Source organism: Osmerus eperlanus, chromosome 6 (genome assembly GCF_963692335.1).
Source record: "Osmerus eperlanus chromosome 6, fOsmEpe2.1, whole genome shotgun sequence".
Classification (NCBI taxonomy): Eukaryota; Metazoa; Chordata; class Actinopteri; order Osmeriformes; family Osmeridae; genus Osmerus; species Osmerus eperlanus.
This window is the reverse complement of record NC_085023.1, coordinates 15,921,633-15,942,081: the sequence shown is the minus strand read 5'-3', so window position 1 is coordinate 15,942,081 and position 20,449 is coordinate 15,921,633. Positions and strand designations below refer to the sequence as shown.

The window sequence follows — 20,449 nt, the reverse complement described above, 5'->3', positions numbered from 1 at the left end:
TCAGCAGAGCTCACTGCTCCCTCCCGACGAGGAGCCAGACACACACACACGCACACACACACGCACGCACGCACACGCACGCACCGCTCCACAGAGCACAGCGGCCTGTGCTCAAACAGAAGATCTAAAACGTGTTGAACTGAGTGTACAGAAGCACCGGCGTGTGATCCTGGAGGGGAGACTAATCTGAGGTGTTACATGAAAGAGATGAAACTGAAAAGAGCTTTTCTGGACTTCTCAAAACTCAAGATTAAAAGCATTCTGCAAATAACACAAAACATTCTAGAAGATAAATAAATATACAGTGTGTTGTATATGGAAGAATCTACAATGTTTTCAAAGTTCTGTTCTGTTCAAATCTGATGAGATGAAATCAAATAATAAATAAAATCTAATTTCAAAAAGTTCATAAAGTTCAAAAAAGAGAAAGATTTTTAGTAAACACAAATATCCCCTAAAGTCCATAATACTGAAACTCTAGTTGACAATTGTATGGGCACATTTCAGTTAACATGAACACCTCAACTGAACTTTTAAATGGCCCATGTTTGCCATGTCAAATCAGGTTTATTGCAGACACCACTCTGGACTATGAAGTTGCCTGATCAACAGGAAGTAAGGCGGCGAAACAGAGGAAGCAGTCAGAGAGTCAGACCCACCTCAGGGAAGTAGTCCTGAGGGAACTTCTCCTTCTCCAACATGGCCGTGCTCTCTAGTGTGTCTGAGTAGATCTCCTTCCCGACCACCTTCTTGAATTTCTTGGCTAACAAAAAATGAAACAAAGGGAGACAGAGTGTCACCGCCACAAAAGCTCATCTTTTAAGGGACCATGAGTCAGAGTGTAAGGAGCCTGAAATGACAGGGTTGTGCTGTGTGTCCTGTCCCCGGGCCTTCTTCAGACAACTGCTCCACCTGCTGGGGAACATTGGAAGTATTCTGGAGTCTGCCAGGGTGAGGAAGCAACAGATTCTCCACGCCAATTAAAGGTCTCTAGGATCCCACTGTGTTAATTATGCCTGCCTTTGATGTAACAGAAAGAGCCTTTCGTTTGAGTCGTTTAAGACCATTTACAGACTGAAAATATCTTCAAGGAGTTCTCTGTGGGTTTGTTGCGGTGGGAACAGATTAAGTCGGGAGGAGGATGATGGGATCCAAACATTCCTGTGAGCATGCAACACACGCTGGAGTCACACTGGGGACAAACAGAGGCTGGAAACAATGAGTTCCCTCAAGAAACACATTTGTCAAATTTAGCTTAGTGGAACCATCTTTTTGAATCTTATACCACTTTTTGAACGTGCATTTCGTCATCAAATACAGCGAGGAGATTGAATTAAATGTCTGGAGATGGTGATTCTAACATCTTCCACAGTTTGAACAGGGTTCCAGCGTGAATGTATGTTTCTGTTTTGTTTCCCGTGGATGTGGACCGTATGTGGGGCTACTTGTATGTGTGTACTATGTTCTGAGGGACTGTCCCCTCAGCCTGTCCTTCACTGGGGTGAGAGCCCCGTCCTAATGCTGACTCGGGCCTAATGGGACGACGGCCCTCCTACATCTATATCCACTCTTTAATTAGCGGCTCCACCGGACCCCCGGGCCCTCTGACACCACCGGCTGATGAGACCGCCGTAACTGTCCAATAACCCCCGTACACAATTACCACAGGCCCGAAATCTCATGAATTAAATCCTAATATTATTAAGTATTACCATTCTATCTCTCCTGCTGCTACATTACCTTCCCCGGACCAATCTTCTGCTTGCTGGTGGTGATGGAACCAGGACCGGGCTGTAAGTGGTTGGTGTGATGTGTAAGGGGGGGTTGGGGTGTGATGTGTAAGGGGGGGTTGGATAGAACGACATGAGGTCTTGAGATGCTGAGGCCATGGCGGGGACTGGACTCACCTTTGAAATCAAACTGGTGGATGTTTTTCAAGGATTCGTGGAGAAAGTAGCAACTTCCTAGTGCCTATAAAAGAGAAAGAGAGAAAAAGAGAGAGAGAAAGAGAGAGAGAAAGAGGGGTATGAGGTTAGAAGAATTGTTCATAAACCTTTTCAGATTATTTTGGTTACCCCAGAACATTCACGCAGAAGCACATAATACCATTGTGTAATAGGAGCTTAGATCTGTGGTGATACAGTAAAAGGCTCAATTTCCATAGAGCTTTGACGTGCAAAAGGGAACTCGGGTTTAAACACTTTGGCTCCTTGGAAAAAGATCCCCCTGCTGGCTGAGTCCACTCCCCCATAACCGTTCACAGACACTGCTTCCTTTAATAGGAGGTCACTAGCCCAGGATTTAGTGTTTAGTACACAATCAAGAGTAGTGCACCATCAATACTGTATACTCAACAGCGCATACTCCAACACTCATCTCAAAGCCTCCCGACGTGAAGAATAACCCATTTTAGCCTTTCAAAGAACACATTCAGATGGAGTTTTGAATAACCAAAGATTTACTTCAATAGGATTAAAATCTTAATTTTCTGAGAGAACAATCGGTCAACTTTCCCAGTCTGTGGACAAGCCAAACAAACTGTGTGGGAAGAGGTGGAATGGTGCCCGGGGGATTTGATGCGGTTCACAGTCTGCTACACTGCTTTCTGCTGCCCTCTTTACATCTGGGGCTGTGGCGGGAAAGCCAGCTCTCAATCCCACTGTGTCTTTCAGGCAGCGCAGCTTTCGCCTTGTGGTCATTCTACCATGGGTCCTCCTGGTGTGTGCTTTTTTTCCCTTATCCTCCCATCGCACGGCACGGAGGGAACGAAAAGAGAGAGAAGGAGTGTGAAACGGGTGATGAAATGGACAGAGAGAGAGGTGAAGAAGAGTTATTAGGCGGGGGGGGGAGGGGGGGAGAGGGCTGAATGAGGTGGAAACGGCAGTGCGAAGCGGAGAGCACCTCCCTGGACAGGAGGGAAGGTTCCCCCGTCTTCCCAGCCGTGCGGCCCCAGGCAGGGAGCCGACGGGGCGGGGAAGGGCGCAGGGAGCCGTGCAAGGACTCCACGGAGGGTGGAGGGGACGGAGGGCGGAGGAGGGGAAGGGCGGCAGCGGAGGATTTACCCTGCAGTCTTTTTCTCGCGTCCCTTTGAGGCGCAGACACCCTCGCGAAGAGAGAGCGAGAGAGTTTCGGCTAGGCTCGCCCGCCGCCCGTCCCCTGCATTATTTATGAGTCCGGGCGCATCTTGAGATTAAACATTTGCTGATTTGTCAAAAGCACAAACATGAGGTCCTGCCCATCTCCTTGACATATAAGTTCATCCAACAGGAAAACACTGTCGCACATTTAATTGATGAGAACAGCGGCTGGTGACCCAAAGCCACAGCAAGCTCCTGCACTCCTTCAGTCTCTTCCCCTCCTTCTGAAGGAGGACAGGAACCAGATGAACGGCATCAAATGAGAGAAAGAGGGAGGGAGAGAGGGAGGGAGGGAGGGAAAGAGAGAGAGATAGAGGGACTCAAGGTCAACTTTCCATGCGCAGTGGAGGAGCTTCCAGGAAGACAACCTTTGTTTATCTGTGTTTGTGCTTCTTTATGTTCTTTTTCACCTCAAACTGCCACTGACAGACAGGGATGACAATGATAAAGACAAGGGATGAAAATAAAATCTGCGTTATTTGTTCAACTGGTGTCACAGAGCTTTTATCTGTGGTGGTAATTTCCTTCCTCAAAATGACTAAAAAGGAAAAGCTTAACAAAAGAAAGCAACAATTGTGACAAGAAATAAAGATGCATTTAATAAAAACACCACAATTACTAAACCAGCTGTTTTTTCATGATTAGAGAATTAAAACTATGCTCAAGATAAACACTGACGTGCACAGAAAATCGAATTGAAAATATAAAAACATCAAAAGTATCTCGTTATTTCCAGTCCCAGTGTAGCAGGAGAGCAGCAGCAGGCCTCACAGCTGTGTTAAAGACAGCCTGGCTCCCTCCTGCGCAATGCACATTGATTACTCCTCAAACCCAGCAAACGCCAGGAGTATAACTGGATTTAATATGATGCCTTTAAACAAATCGCAATTAATCAACTCTCAAATAAATGATAAACAATTGTGCCTAAGTGACTATCTATGTAATCATAAGAATCCATTTAACCCCCAACCCTAGTAAATATTTATATGACGCTGGGGCTCAAACCCTGGCTGCTTCACCGTCTTTCCCTCTCCCCCTCCACTCTTCATGAAGAACCTATTATATTAGCGGGCCGCAATTAATCCATTTGTCTCTCGACATGACAGGCTCCAAATATTAATAAGAGTAGGGCTGTGCTGACAGCCCGTCCTTATCTTGAACCACTTGCTGTACAATGGCCTGTGTCAAGCGTATGTTTGTCACGTCCCACTTTTATTGATTACCTGCCAGATTCACTTGAAATAATTAAAAGTATATTTTACATATTTATAAACCCCTCCGCCATGGCCACTACTTAATTTTCCATTAGTAAAATGCACTCTATTAAGGCCGACTTGCAGGGCCAGGGGGAGGCAGCAGGAAAATGAGTAATCGCCATAATTGTAGACAGAAAGACAATAAGCGCACCATAAAAGCCAGGTTTTATTGCCTCGTTCTGGCAATGCGATTTCTTATCAGGACCTGTATTGTACACACACCACTCAAAGGAAATAAGCCCACGTCTTCCTGGCTGTGCGCGTGTGTTCGAGAGAGAGAGACAGAGAGAGACAGAGACAGAGACCGAGACCGAGACCGAGACACAGAGAGAGAGAGAGAGGGAGACAAAGAGGAAATGCAGTTGACATTTCCCAAACCCCCCTGCAGACCGGAGCTCCAGTCGTCCCTGTAGCCCGAGAGGAGACGGAGCCACCAGAGGGCCGTCGCCTCGCTGCACGGCCTGCTCCACTGAGTGCTTCATCAATACCCGCACGCGAAAAAACGAGTTGGGACAGAGCGAAAGAAGTACGCATTCCTTGACCTTCAGATGGATTTTCTGCATTTAATGTGAAAAATGACCCATAAAGCAAACATAAAAGTCATAATTTTGTGCAAGGTCTAACCTCCATTCCGCCCCGGGGGAGCTCGGTCTGTCCCAGGAGAGTTTCTGCTCCTGTCTCCCAGAGAATCCATCCCAGGCCTCAAGCCCCTGGCACTAAGGTATGTGAGCAGTGTTTAGAGCACGGACAACATGATGAGAGGGTTCTGAGGGATACATTAGTGGAGAGAGACAGATCTGGTGTGTCCCTAACCCAGACAGTGCTGTCAGAGGGACAATGTGACTAGGCGTGTTATGAATGCTGTACTGTACCCTGCTCAGAGACAAATTCCCTAGGGCCTCCACAGGCCTTTTCGCTCTCCCTGTCTAAAATATTAGTCCTCTAGACAGCGAGGATGAAATGTGAAAACGGGCCCGGTTCTGTTTTCATAACAACTCTCTCCCTCCACAGAAAATTTGCCATTCATCAAATAGCGCACACACTCACCCACACACACACACAGATAGACACTCACTCATGCATGCACACACACACAGACAAATAACACACAGCAGTGCGAATAAATACACACTTCAAGACGGCAGCATATAAAGGTGTGTCGTTTAAACATGCACACACATGAATGGAGTCTTCAGATGTTAAAGGTCGGCTACACGCCGTCATGAAGGACCAACGTTACGATGCATCATCATGCGGCCAGGACACAGAGGCTTCCACAGAAACATGGAGACTGACTGATGTCTAAACCATTTCATCATTAGTTGCCAAGGAGATCCGGGTTTTTTTACCTGCCATGGTATGATCCGTCATCTCCAAGATGCCATAGATCATATCACTGTGTCTAGTTATCATGTCATGTCTTTCATGATCCAGGGACATCACCCATTTGATAAGTTTATGGGTGGGGGGATGGGTGAGGGGGGGTTAAACCCTGGTTTACCCAGCAGGCTTGATGGTCCAGGGAGACATCACTTGGTATTCATGTGCCATGCAGTGTTACAGTGAGAAGGCCCTCTGCACCAGTCTCCAATACTGCACAAACAAGGTGTTTGTCATCTGCTGCAGTGAAAACACACCCGGTTGGAGAAGCGTCAATAGAGAAGGACTCCGTTTTTCAAAACAGAGATACGGATCGAGAAGCCATAGTACACACACACACGCGCGTGTGCCACTCGCAGACCCATCGATTGAGTATTCAGAGTATTGAGCCACTGTGTCTATTATTCATTGGCTGGTGCTGGGGCCTGACTGGATACACAGACAAAACTCTCATTAAAACTTATTCTGTCACTTCTCCTCTCTTATTTGAAAGCAGAGGCTGGACGTTTCTCCATCGATCATTTCCCTGAAGGAGCCCACGTCTATGGGGGGAGGGTGGGGTGCAGGTTGAGGGGTGAGGCTGACACAGTGTGGAGAGTTTCAGACAGCCAGAAACGAGACCTCAGATATAAAAGTAAAGCGATGCAATAAAAGATCTCCATACTGTATTTCTTATGTCGCACACAAGTTGGGTCTTGATTTCCTCATTGGAAAAAAAACATACCCAAACGCTTAAATTGCTGCCAGCAAGTTTTTTTTCTGATGCCTCCTACAAGAGCTGCTACCATTCTGTAGTTACCATAAAGATCTCCTGGACCGAGCCTCCTGCTCATTATTCTAAAATCCCCCAGTACGGGAGCATCATGCACAGCATGATTGATCTTCAAACCGATGATTTTATTATTCTTTTGGAGTAAAATATTATGGATGGGTCTAAACAAGGCGTAATTGGCCAAACCCACGGCAGGAGCCTGACCTGCCAACAATCCAGCACACTCCCAAGGTTGGCTGCCTCCCTGGGAAATATTGTGCATTAATTTCATTTAGTCTCCCCTCCAACATCCAATGGTAGAAGTTAATTAAATTGCTTGTCCATTGTGTTCATCCACTTACAAAGTTAATGATATTGTGCCTGGGAATTAAAGAGCGTTTTATAAAGCGTGCGGGATGGGAGCTGGCAGCCACTACATTGCCCAGTTGAACCCTGTCAGTCGGCAGGCTGGTGGACCCTCTAATTAGCGGTGAAATGGATGCTTCCATCTGCCAATTTCCTGCCACGCTCATCAGTCGTACCATCGCTCCCCTAACCTGCCTGCCGGAGGGGTCCAAAGCAATAAAACTGTCATGGCAATGACATTCAACAGAGATGAAAAAAATGAGAAACGGAATGCATGATGTGACTCAGACTTTTAAAGGAGCCTTTTAGAATGCCCGTTCTCCCTGTACAACATCATTGGTTTCTACGCTGTAATACAGATTGAGAAGTTTGGTAACTGAATTGAAAGGGTTCGATGCCTCCTGTTAAGGTAAAGTCATAAAAAAAATGTTCAGAAAATGACAGCATAACCATTTTGATGTGCGTTTTTGATTAAATCCTTGATTTATCCTTGAACTCAAAGTACCCATTACATTCATTTGAATCAAAACATTATTCTGACATACACTTACTTATTAGCTTCTACATTAAACCTCATTTCCAGTAAGTTAGCAGGGACCCGTAAAAAAAGATTCATGTTTGTATATTTGAACTGCATATTTGCTAATACAGCAGTGCTACTTCAGCATTTTTTTTTTTAACGAGGGTATAAAAGATGGGCATCGAAGCTAATTAGATTACACCTGTGGTGCCTGTTATGCTATTGACCCTTCACAGTTAGCCAGTATGCTAGCTAATGGACAGATGCTTCTACATTTCTGGTTAAAGCTGTTTTATGCTTGCAAACAATTACAATGAGGTGCAGCGGAAATTACACATCACAACATTGAAAAACAAACTTGAAGCAAGAGTTTCTGGCTGCTGCAGACATCTTTTAAGTGACATGAAAATACATAATATTTATGAGAAGAAATTCTCTCTTTTCAACCCACATCTTCAAACAAGCCACTGATCTAAATGGCCAGTGTGGTGAATAACTACTTTATTTAAGTAAATATGTGGCCTGGCGCTAACAAGATCATCTTACTAAAAGGTTACAAAGATGATGAATATTATCTACATTATTAGATTGGCCCTAAGAATCAAAAATCAAAGGCTGTACAACTGAGGCCTCCATTAGTAATTAAAATGACATTACCTCCTCTCCTTCTTTGTTCTGCGCCTGCATGGCTGCCAAGGCCATTATTCAATTGTTTCGGATGCTGGGGGATAAAATGCCTTAATATACTTATGCTCATTAATGTAAATCATATTTTGCTATGGATGTCCAATAATCAAAAAGAATATTTCAACGTTTTTTTTTTATAGTTCCCATTAGGGAGAAGAGGCTCATGCAAATGACAGGTCTTTGAGTCCATAGATTTTTCCTCATTCTCTTAGACAAAGCTACTAATGTTGTTGCAGACAGTTCATCAATCTAGATTATTATGTGATTTAATATCTCGCTTATTCATTTAGGTTCATTTGTGATAGACTATTGGATTAGGATCACATATGCAACCAACGGACTTCGTTTTAAGCGCTTGCAGGCAGCATACTTTCTTTTCTTTTCAATAGCTTACTAAGTGTAACAGACTTCATTTTAATATATTACGGGACATACAACCACACACACACACACACACAAACCTCTCTCCAACCACTGACATTGGCAACTTGCTTATCAATAATGTTTATTGAGCACCTCGCCATCCCGCTTAGGATGCTGGGATAGCTGTCAGGGCTGTGACGTCACCTGGGGAGGTGATCAGTCACTGCGTGGCCGGAGGCAGCTTTGATTTGGTCACTGTCCCCCACTGGCTTTGGCTGGCCCATGTGGCCTTGCAATGACAAAGTGGTACCCTTGGCTGTCCAATGAGATACATCTCTATTGCCAAGCTCCACAATGAAATATATTAGTTTGAAGCATATTTTCTGAATCCATCTGTCCCTTCGGAGAGGGATTTATTAGAATGTTCCCCATCGCATCAACAACCCTTCCTCTTCCCTGAATATACACACAACTCTTCCAAACGAAGGCAACCTCGTCTAGCACCTACAGCCTTTCATAAAACACTTCGATGACAGTGGACTAGTCAAACGCGATCAGAAATGAGGATGCAGTCTCTTAATGGGCACGAGGTCCGGTCCCATTTCAAATGGCCGGATGGAATAGTACCAACCATGAAACGAGGAGTGCTGTTCCATTGTGAAGTACAGAGGCAAAAAAATCATTTTTTTTTTTTTTTTTAAGGGAGGGAGAAATAAGCAGCTTTCTCTCTGGGTATCAGTCGGAGGCGTTTTCTGAGCACAAACAGTGACCACAGGACCGTGAAGCTTTAGAGGAGCCGGCAAAACACACGCAGCCACTCGTCTCTGGCTAAGACCCAGTCCACTCGCTCTTTGTCGTCCTCTTTGTCTTTATGTAAAAACCGATGCTCGCCGATGATGTGTTATGTAAAATTCGTGGGGCTTGATTTAAATGGTTGGATATCCTCCATGCTAGCTTAGTTATACTCCAGTGCATCGCCCCAAGAGCTCCACGGACCCCGTGTGAAAAGCCAAATGTAAATGCAGCCTCAGTTTCTTAGATAACAGAAATTATGTCATGGGGCCTTTTTTTGGGGGGTGGGGGGGGTTGTATTATTACAATAATAATAAATAACCAAAACGGTGCAGGGGAGGACGTTTCATTCGCAGATGTTCATTCTATAAGTACAGCCGCAGCATCCGGCCCTTTCCTGGGCCCCTCAGCAGGCAGCTTGGAGAGGGGAGTGGGCTGAGGACCTGTGCCAGGGGCCCGAGTGGCAACACACCCACGTCTGCTCTCCTGGAAATAAAAACACTCACCACTTGGGAGAATAGAGGATTTTTCAGGGGGCCCTTGTTCAAGGGGGGACCCCAAGGTCTGCGACCAGGACAGATGTCTCTCAGGCACTGTGTATGATTAGATTAAGAGGTTACAGTATGTCTTTGCTGGATTCGGATAACTTGCTGCGTCTCCGGACAACAAATATGAATCTATTTCATCCTTGACTGTCCTTGCAGCAGTCACATCCCCATTAAACAGAGGGCTTTTGTTGATGTGTGACATACCATTCAAAAGTCAGTAGTAGGGTTTACATAGGAACATACTGCTTCACATGCATCTTCCACAGAGGGACAAGTGGAGACACACAGTAGACAGTTTCGGGAATACTCAGGGGACCCTCTGAAAACCCTTCATCTTCGGCCAAGCGCCAGCTTTGAAAGATGTTTCTCGTAAAGCACAGGAATGTAATTAGGCAGTTAAAATTAAGAGGGTTGAATCTAACTAAAAGAGCATAACATCCAATCTAATTACAGCAGTCTTTAATGAGCTGGTAATTAGCTAAGGAGTGGTGCACACTAGAAGGCATTGTGGGTGAACTTGTGCATCGGGCCTGTTGACTGGGGAAGCCTTTGCGTCAGATTAAAGCCCACTGGGAAAACATTATTTCCTGAAATACCGTTGTTTCATTTTATACGGCTTTATAAGAAACCAAATCAATGTCCTACACAGTTTCACATAGAGGTTCCTGCAGCTCAATCTGTTTAGTCTAAACCTCCATAGCTTTGCTATGTGCAAATGATGCTAAATCAAGTTGTTTCAATGATTTACTGCACATAAAAAGTTACATTTCACTCCCTCAATTCCAGGCAGGCATGTTTGTCTTGACTAGTGGTCTCGACTTTTGAGGGTCAAATATCTTTCCCATGTATTTTGTACTTGACAACAACACCCAGACAATGAATCATAAACTGGACTGGTCCGCCCTCTAACCAAGCCCCTGCAGCTTTCATCAGGGAAGCTCCACAAGTTCCCCAGCACCATGTCGCTGTTCTACTTCCACCCAGCGACGCCCCTCATCTGCAGGGACCCGTTCTCCAGCTGACCTCCGGAACCTTGGAGACTGTTAATTAATTTTCCTGACAAAAATCAATTGGGATGAGGCCCGGGCGGGAAAGAAAAGCCTCATTATTGGACCTGCCCAAATCCCACCCCCTCATTGGGAGCGCACGGCTCTTTTATGGCCAATAGTTTAACAGGAGTGGCGGCTAGGGGACAAAGGAATTGTTCATTTCCCTGACCCGCTCTAAGAGCCATTCTGAATCAATTGTCATGTGCCCTGTTTAATTTTGTTAGGATATGAGGGGCTAAAACAATTTTGGGTTATTTTATAGGCATTCATCTTTCTATATTCACATGGGGTGTGTCATGTGAGTCTAATTTATTCTTTTAAAGACAGCATTGAAGTGACAAGACAGAAAAAAGAAAGGAAAAGAAACAGTGCCTATGACCGCAAATGTTCGACCATGCGGACGTAACAAAACATTGCTCCCCTTATTCATAGCCAGTTGAACACACAGAGATTAAAAATATAACCATGTGACGACATTGAGAAACGGCCCAGCTTTGCACGGCTACATGCAAGAAGTGGGCAGAGGGGGCGGGAGTTGGGAAAGTGAGCGGGCGCAGTAGGTACGTGTTTGAAATGTGCTGCACAATACCTACTAATTCTATTAAGTGCCTCTGTGGTGGGGAGCTGTGCTTATGGCCTGATGTAAATGGACAGCTGGTTCACTAAACAATGCAAGAGCATTAGAATAAGGTGATTGGATGACAGAGTGGAGTAGAGAGGCGTGCGCTCGACCACCCCCGGACCTTTGCCAAGTCCATTATGTGTATTGAAGACATTACGAGTGCCGCCATAGGTAGATACGGCAGCCGCTAAAAGAAAGGTGTTGTTTGTTCCCTTCATCGTTGGAATGGCTTCCACGCCTCGATACCTAGGTGAGGTAGGCAATACGATGAAAGGAGACCCTCGTGCACGCACCCCCCCCATTCCCCCTTCCCCCATTTTCAATCTGCTTTGGGACCTTTGGCTTGTAGGGACCGGTTTTTGTAAACTTTTACAAGGACAGAACTTGGGACTAACCTTTACCTCAAAGCAAAGAAAAATTCCAACAACTACAATTGCGATATCTGACAGTGAGGGTGGGCAGTTATTGGCAATAGTTAATAGTCAGAGGAATAATTTTTCTTTAACAAAAGCATAATCTGCAACAGACAATTCTCTGCATTGCAGAAGTGACTTGAGTATGGCTTCTACAATCTAATTACTAATAATCTAGTAAAATGCACAGATAAATCTGCTCTTGTATTGAAACACATCCTATAAGCCCCTCCTTACTTGTGTGCAGACAACAGAAGTCTTATCCCAAGAAGGTATCTAGCTTTGAGTGGCACCCTTTGAATGTACTTGTACGTGAAGTGAGATTGTTTCTCTCTGGACAGGTGTCAAGAGGTTGTCTCGTGTACTATAATTAGCCAACAACAAAGAGGCTAGCTCAAGAAATCCCTTATCCTCCTCCTCGACCTGGCTGAGAAATTACTGGGATTTAGGCTAACGATTTCTCCTGTGATATTAACCAGCCGTACGTGACATGCTGTGCGGTGGCTCAGATCAATTTCACACGAAGGAAAAGGATGTGAGCCAGGATGAGAGGGAGCATCACGGACGATGGACACTTACACCGAGGGCGAATGTTTGGATTAGACACTGATGGCTCCCTGAAGATGACCCCCCCCCCCCCTCCCCCGGCAAACCCCCCGCCCCTCCTCCCCTCCACGAGGCTGTGTGGCGTTCGTGGCACCTGCCTGGACGTGGACGTGTGCGCTGAGGGTGGGGGGGATATATATATACACTTAGCCAGGAGAAAGGTCAGCCGGGCAGAATGTGGCAGGCAAACACGGTGGCAGGTTGCCTGGGAGGGTCCCTGGGATGAATCACGAGAGAATTGGTGCATGGCAGTGAATGAATAACCCGCCATGGCTCCCCAAACCCCATTATTTCCCTCCTTCTCCGCCGGGCCTGAGATTCATGTCGGCGCATGCTGCCAGTTCATTAGGAGGGGATATCATTCCTCTTCTGGCTGCGGCAGGACAGGGCTGCAGGCCCCTGGGGCCCACCCGGCCCTGTTTAATTCCACATCATCCGCTCCACTGAGGGCCTTAATCTCTGCTTGTGTGATCAATACTATATCAGTGTAAATTAAAATGACAATTTTAAAGTAATTAAGGCCGTTAATGCTCGATTCAAATGTCGTTATTTGCACAAGCGGGGGGACCTGAGGAATATGGGGGTGGTTTTGGGGCGTGTGCGCGCGTGTGTCTAAGATAGGTTGGGGATAGGTAGGTGGGTGTGGTGGGGGAGGGAGGGAGGGGGGGGGGAGAGACGTGCGTGTCCACAGTGACAGGCGAATGCTTTAACTGCACCGTGGCCCCTGTTGCTGTGGCTGCCACTGAGGGGGGGCTTAACAAAAGCAGATTAACTCTCCGTCCATGCCGGCCAAGGGACCTCTCCAATTTCAGAGGAGGATAACCCAATTGGAGAAATTTGATTTGTAGAACCAAACCCAATTATGGCGATATTAGATGAGAAGTGGCAGGGAGGGAACGCTTGCTGGAGAAGGAGGAAAAATAAAGGGGTGGCAGGGCAGGAGAGGGAGGAGGGGGGGGGGGGAAGAGAAAAGTTACACAATAAAAATGCACTTAACTCCAAAATGAAGCCCAGCAGTAATTGTGTGATTTGATTATTTTTGTCCCCCTCCTCGCCCGGTTTTGAAAGGCCATTTAGAGTCATTGTGATAGTTTGAGTGAAATAAATGGTCTCTAACGTAAACCTTCCTTAAGTGTGTGGGTGTGTGTGTGTGTGGGTGGGTGTGTGTGTGTGCGTGCATTCAGAGCACGTCAGGCAGTTGTCTTATCTGTGTGAGGTGGTGTGTAAGTGAAAGGGGAAATTAGATGATCACACTGTAGAGTGTTATTAACAGAAGCTCACGGCCACAGGCACAGAGACTGACCCCAAACCACAGACTCCTACCAACCGGACTCACCAATTACACCAATCTGACTGCTTATGGGCCACACTGGGAATTCTAAACCAACTCCCCAAAGGACACACACAAACACACGCACACGCACAGAGGAAATCTCACCTCCACTGTGGAAACCCCAAACAGCCTGCACAGAGCACGTTCCCATCCAGCTCCACTAAGTCTCCAGCTCAGAAGCCAAACAGAGTTTCCTCCGCGGCTCAGGACACTTCCATATCTCACGTTTCGCTGCTAACGAGGCGGGCGCTGACAGACAGAGAGTGGATGTGGTGATTAAGGGAGGCCATTTGCACAGGCCGATGGATCACTCCTGGATCTGTCCAATCCCCCACGGCCCACCACTGCTATTCCCATGGAAACCAGGTCTTCCAGCTGACCACAATAAGCTTGTACAACCCAGTGTCCATAATACCGGTCTACTGTCATAGTATAAGACTTTTTCCTGCATGAGTGGTTAACAGTCTCATTCCATCATATTCCTCTTGGCAGAGTAGCGTGTTTCAGTACTATGTACAGTTACTCAGATTTGCCCTGGTAAATGCTCAAATGCATACCATGATTGGTAATATTTCCCTGAACTACAGGACAAACTGTTGTGGTTAGTTCGTCCTGTATTTCTCAGTGCTCCTATCCTGCGACAGCCAAGGATGCCACAGCCCCATGAATTATTAAATGACAATGCCAATACGGAAGACAGAAAACAGTGCGGTGAAAAACAAAGGCAACCTTTGGGTATTTAATGAGCTGGGGCGCTGCTCTGCATTTCTGATCAGGTGCTCCAGCGGACACCTGGGGGCCTGGCAGAGACCTGGAGAGAGGGGGGCTTCTCGCAGCCGAGCGTCCAGGCAGTCCGATCCATCATGGTGTCTGTTAGATGGTGTTTGTGGAGCAGGCCTTATTAATTATCAGCTCGTTTGGAGAGGCTGGGGGTGGCAAGAGCTCCATGGCAATCAATGCCAACTGTCACTTCAGGACAATTCCAGCAAAGGAGATTAAGATCAATTTGACGCTGGAGACATGATCAATTTGATGCTGTTTCCGCAACAGGACAAGGCAAGTGGGATCATCTAGGGAAAGGAGATACAGGAAGGTGTGGTCTCCTTGGTTATGGACAGTTCATCCATAGCACTGCTTCCACTAGCACGCTACCTCTGCTAAATGACATAGTACGAATACGTATCAGCAAAATTACAGGTCAACTCAGCAATAAATGGATTACAGAAGCAGACAAATCAAAATGACATTTTGAAACGGAGAGAACAATCAATTGGATCACTACCAGCTGTACAACGTTATGAACACAACGTGGAAGCGGGGGAGCGGGTGAAATATATGACGCCGTTCCTGAGGGCGTAATCTGTTGCATAAGCAGATAAGAAACAATCTGATCCACATGTTAATAAAGGCGCCTTACAGGAGCTGTTTAACACCCTGAATCACACACACATCAACACCTGTCAGCCTGGCACACACATCCTAATCACATCGTCCACTCACAGATGCACAGACACAAGAAACTGTTACTCAGACAACAGGACGCAGGTCATTAAGATAGGAATATCATCAGTACAATAACAAAGTAGGTGCAAGATAAGATGTCTACAGTGATGAATATGTATATTCTTAGAATATGTTAGGGTTAGTGTTTATAATTGTGAGAGGGTTACTATATCTTTTTTTAAGGGAGACAAAGTCGGTGTGTGTGTGTCAATGTTGCATCGCAGGTCTTTGGGGAGCTTGCTGAAAGGAGGGGGTATGTCTTTTCTGTAGAGTGCTGGGCTGTTAGAGGCCTCTATAGCTGGAGGATTATGGAAATCAAACCAGAGAGATTAGCTAATGGGGATATAATGGCCAGTGTCTGCCTGGGTCAGTTGGGCCATGCAAATGAACTGCTAGCGCCAGCACTAGCGACACTGTGGTGAGAATCAATACCAACGACAGAGTAGCTATCACCAGGAGAACCGTTCCCCACAGGAGAACTGTTCCCCACAGGAGAACCGTTCCCCACAGGAGAACCGTTCCCCACAGGAGAACCGTTCCCCACAGGAGAACCGTGGAACCGGAGACATCGCCGTTGGCAACCATCATCTCCCTGATTTCAGTATGCAGCATGTGATCCCATGCCTCTCTCTCTTTCTCCACAGAGACGGCTTCTGTTCTAAACCTCCTCTGTAAGTTCCAAGAAATATCTACAAACCTACAAACCTATGAAAGAGACATGTTCTTCAGAATTTAGAATTCCCAGGAAGTTGTCAATTTTGGTTTAGATTTGTGACATCATCCCACCATGTGGTATTGAAACTACTTAACCCAGGTCAGAATTGTGTGAAGGGGGAGATAGGTAGTGATTAGGTCACTTCTTCGTCAATGAAAACTGGACATCGTTCAAAGAATATTAGAGTTCCAATTTTTACGTGTCAGAATTCTTATTTCGATTTGCGGCGAGGCAAGGCGGTTTAGCGTGGTGGCCTTCCACATGCATGGCCTCTCCCCTATCATGTTCCTTCCTGCTCACTAGGTATGTCCGACCATTCATCAGGACCCAGACAGGGGACACCTCTTGCCTGATCACAAATGCATGGGAGCAGGCCATGAAATTAACCTTGTGGCAATTGTTTTCCCACCCGTTCCATGGCCCACTGGCAGCTCATCTGTTAAACAGCAAGAAATAAAAGTCAAGCTCAGATGCGCAAAAAATTATGACTGAGGGACTTGAACTGAGCCCAGCTGAAGCCAGATTATGCAATCAAGACCCAATCAATCAACAGCAGAGTGGATGGAGGAGCAACTTCCTGGTTGGCTCATTTTAGGGAACAATAGGGAACATAGCCAGGCAGTCGAGTGAGATGCTGCTAAGGATTCTGGGGGATGTAGAAGAGATGAGATGGGCAGATGTATTTACAGTCTGGCCAACCAGCATCCCTGACCCTGCCCTGTCTCTTGGGGATGGGTTAGGAAGGGGGAGTGGGGGGGGGGGGTGGGGTGGAGGGAGGAAAGGAAGGAGGGCAGGAGGGAGGGAAGTAAAAAAAAAAATCCTTCAGAGGGTGTTTATTTGCTCTCAACACCTCCTCGGCGATCAATATTTTTAATTTGGGTCCGAGTTATTATTTTTCACATCACCGCGCTGGGGAGCAGAGTAAAGTGGCTCATATTTTAGCGCTAAAAAGATCGATATGACAGGCTCACCTTCACTCTGCCCCCCTCGCCTGCCGGGGGGCAACACATCATAACGTATGGTGGGGGGGGGAGGGGGCAGCACGCTGGAATCACATCATTATCTGTGCCTGTCGACCCCCCACCCCCTCCAAACAACCACCCCACCCCAACCTACACACACACGCACACACCCTAAAAAACACACCTCCATGACAGAGCTGATTTACTCCCCAGTCAGATCCTGCTGCCCCCACTAAACCAATCTCACCATACACAAACACTTTATCAGAGCACAGTTTATGAGGGGTGGATTGTGTGTGTGTGTGTGTGTGTGTGTCTCTCTACAGTATGTCAGATGCTCATCGTGGTGATGGGCTGGAGGAGGGCACAGACTCAGTTTCGTAGATTAGGCTCCTTGTAATAAATGCATCAATTTCTCTGCGTCTGTACACAATCCATTAATTATATATACATTTTCAACCAAAAAAATATTCCAGGGAGCCAGAGTCTGCCCTCCCTTCCTCATAATTCACGTCTGATGGCAGATTCATTGATTGTCGCTCAACACATCCTCAGAGAGAGTATGTACGTGTGTGTGTGTGCATGTGTGTGCATGTGTGCGCTCGAGGGTGAGTGAGTGTTTGTATGCACTTATGTGCATGCCCTGAGTGCATGAGTGATGGCGAGGTAGAGTTATGGCCCAACAATATTACTGCTCTGACATCTACTCCATTCAAATTGCCTCGGTCTGCTCTGTACTTCTCACCATATTGAAATAAGAGCGTTTAGATTTCGTTAGCCATATTTTAACCTGCTTATGCTCTCGGCACAGTCTCACGAACGCACAGAGAGCAGAACGTGTGGGGGGGGGGGGAGGGGAGGAGGGGGGAGGGCGGATCTGCCCCGAAAGTCTCGCTCGTTAACCTGCGTGTGTAAAACCAGCGTTGCGACCCCCTCACTCTGACCCCACTCTGTGTGTGTGTGTGTGCGCACGTACGTATGTGTGTCTAAATGGCTTCTAAAAGGGTAAAGCAGGGAACCACCCCCTCTTGGCTCGTATAAAAGTAGGTAGGGCAGCGTAGAGGAAATACGCTTTGAGTGTAGGTGACACAATTGGAACGAAACGCATAAGTACACACTCCCTAACACACGTTACGCATACACACACACACACACACACACACACACAGGGAGGCCCCTGTCAGCGCAGAGGGACACTAAGTGTTCATAAATTCCCGTGGTGGGCTGAGCCGAGCGTCGGGGGTGCAGGTTTTGATGATTGCATTAGAGCGTGCTGCTGGAGGGAGGAATTAGGGCCTTGGGCTTGCGGCAGGCTAAGGTGCCGCTGGCAGCGCCATGACACGGCTGGAACCGAGCCTGGGACTGAGGGAAGACGAACGCGGCACGACACGACACGCTCCGCCACGACCATCCCAGACTGCCCAGGGAGGAAAGGGCCACACACACTTCTTTTATCCCAGCAACAGCCAGAGCCTCTGGCTGGACCTAGCCACTGCTGTGGATTACAGTGGGGCAGAACTGAAGTACTTTCTTTTGAGGAGGAAAAAAGGAGATAAAGTTCTAAGACTACTAAATGCTGCGTGTGCCTGTTGTCACTGTGTAGACCGTGAAGACCATGGACAAAACAATAAACTGAAGCTGATAAGCCAAAGTGATTGCAGTGTTTGTGGATTGTGTGCATGTTGGCCTACATTTACAGTTTGTTCGCTCTGTGTGTGTGTGTGTGTGTGTGTGTGTGTGTGTATACTATACATGTATACTGTGCATGTGTGGGAACTAACTGGATAGACAGAGTTGATGGGAGAGTGCCGTCTCTCAGGGTGACAACACCCCCCTGCCCTCTGCGTCTCTCCAGCGCGAGAGGGGAAATCCAATCAGAGCGTCCACACAGTGGCCGTCAGGTCCAGCACCCAGCACACACCACCTAAACTGATTAAGGTGACATGACGGGCCACAGCTGCTAGGAGGAGAACAACCACACACACACACAGTGGTAACGAAGCAGCTTCCTGCTTGTCAAACCTCAGAGTCTGATTTATCCTCTCTCGGCCGCCTCTCACTCCTGTCTTGTAGACCAAGACGCCTTTAATTTCCCATTAAAATGCCCTGGAACAACTGAGGGGGGATGTAGGGATGTATCTGTCTGTGTGTGTGTGTGTGTGTGGTGTGTGAGAGAAAGTGCAGGGGCATTCAATGAATCTTGTAAAGGTTCCCCCCATAAGGAAGGTATGAGCAAAGAAAGAAGCATGCAGGTACAGGCGTGTGTGTGTATTATGTGTATGAGTGTGTGCGTGTCAGGCGATGATACGCATTAGTGAACATCATTCCACATGAGGCCCCAGGGCTGGGCCCATGATAAATATTAATGGCCTGGAACAAGTGGATTGGGAGTTGAGTTATCAGGGCGGGCTTTCCTAATTGACATTTTACCTGCTGTATACCTTAACAGGGCTGTAAAACACCAGGCCTGGACGTAGCCAGAGAGGGACGTGTCACTCAAGGCCTCCCCCACTACACCCCCATCTCCCCGGGGACGAGAAGTGTGGAGGCTGGCCTGCTGGCCTGGATCCCTCCACTGTCAACATTAACCATGCTTGGCTGGAGATAACACAGCTAGATGTACCAGCTGTCCTGCTCTGTCCTGCTCTGTCCTGGCCTTGGTGGGAGCAGGTAGGATTCAGAGAGAGAGAGTGGGGGGGAGGGAGAGAGATACAGAGAGACAGGAACAGGGAGACAGAAAAAGAGACAGAGAGAGACCAAGAGAGACAGAGACCAACAGAGACAGAGAGAGAGGAACAGGGAGACAGAAAAAGAGGCAACCTGACTCCTGACAACCTGAGGTAGTGAGGGATGCACCAGGAGACAGTACAGTACAGAGCCACCTGTGTCCCTACTCTGTGATATCCTGACTCCTGGGTGTACAGCCCTCTTTGACTCTGACACATTCACCTAGCGGTTTGGTGAGCATGCTTCCATCTGGAATGTAATTAAACTGTTCCAGAGAAGATCACACACAATAGCCAGTTCCAAAGAAAACACAGACACCACAAATGCCAGTTCCAAAGAAAACACACATTCACACACAAACCCAGAGCCCGACACACATGCTGTGTGTCAACTTACATTATCCGAGAATTGACAGACAACAAACAACTACCTCCCGCAGAGAAAAATCGAATGTTGCAAAATCAAATACGAGTGATGTCATCCAGGCTAAATGGCAAGCCCTGAGTGAGGAGTCTCTTCATATTTACAAATGCCAGAGATTCCAATATCTAACATCATACAAGACACATCTGGTGTCTCTCTTCTGCAAGTTGATTTACAGAGGCACAACTGCATTCTGTGTCCTTGGTGTGGGAATTAAAAAGTAAATGTGAGTCTGAAACAAATTGAAATAAGCAGCTATCGTTTTCAATTCACTGATACACAGAGTTAATTATTTT

At 46.8% G+C, this 20,449-nt stretch overlaps 1 protein-coding gene across 2 annotated transcripts in view; it reads right to left on the bottom strand.

Moving 5' to 3' along the window:
- LOC134022395 (inositol polyphosphate-5-phosphatase A) overlaps positions 1–20,449 on the bottom strand; it is a 98,630-nt gene that overhangs the window by 47,567 nt on the left and 30,614 nt on the right. For both annotated transcript variants that reach the window (XM_062463879.1, XM_062463878.1), the window contains exons 5-6: positions 1,908–1,971; positions 660–763 (exon numbers count right to left, since the gene is read on the bottom strand). In XM_062463879.1, coding sequence (XP_062319863.1) covers positions 660–763; positions 1,908–1,971 — 168 coding nt within the window. The remainder of the gene's footprint in view (positions 1–659; positions 764–1,907; positions 1,972–20,449) is intronic.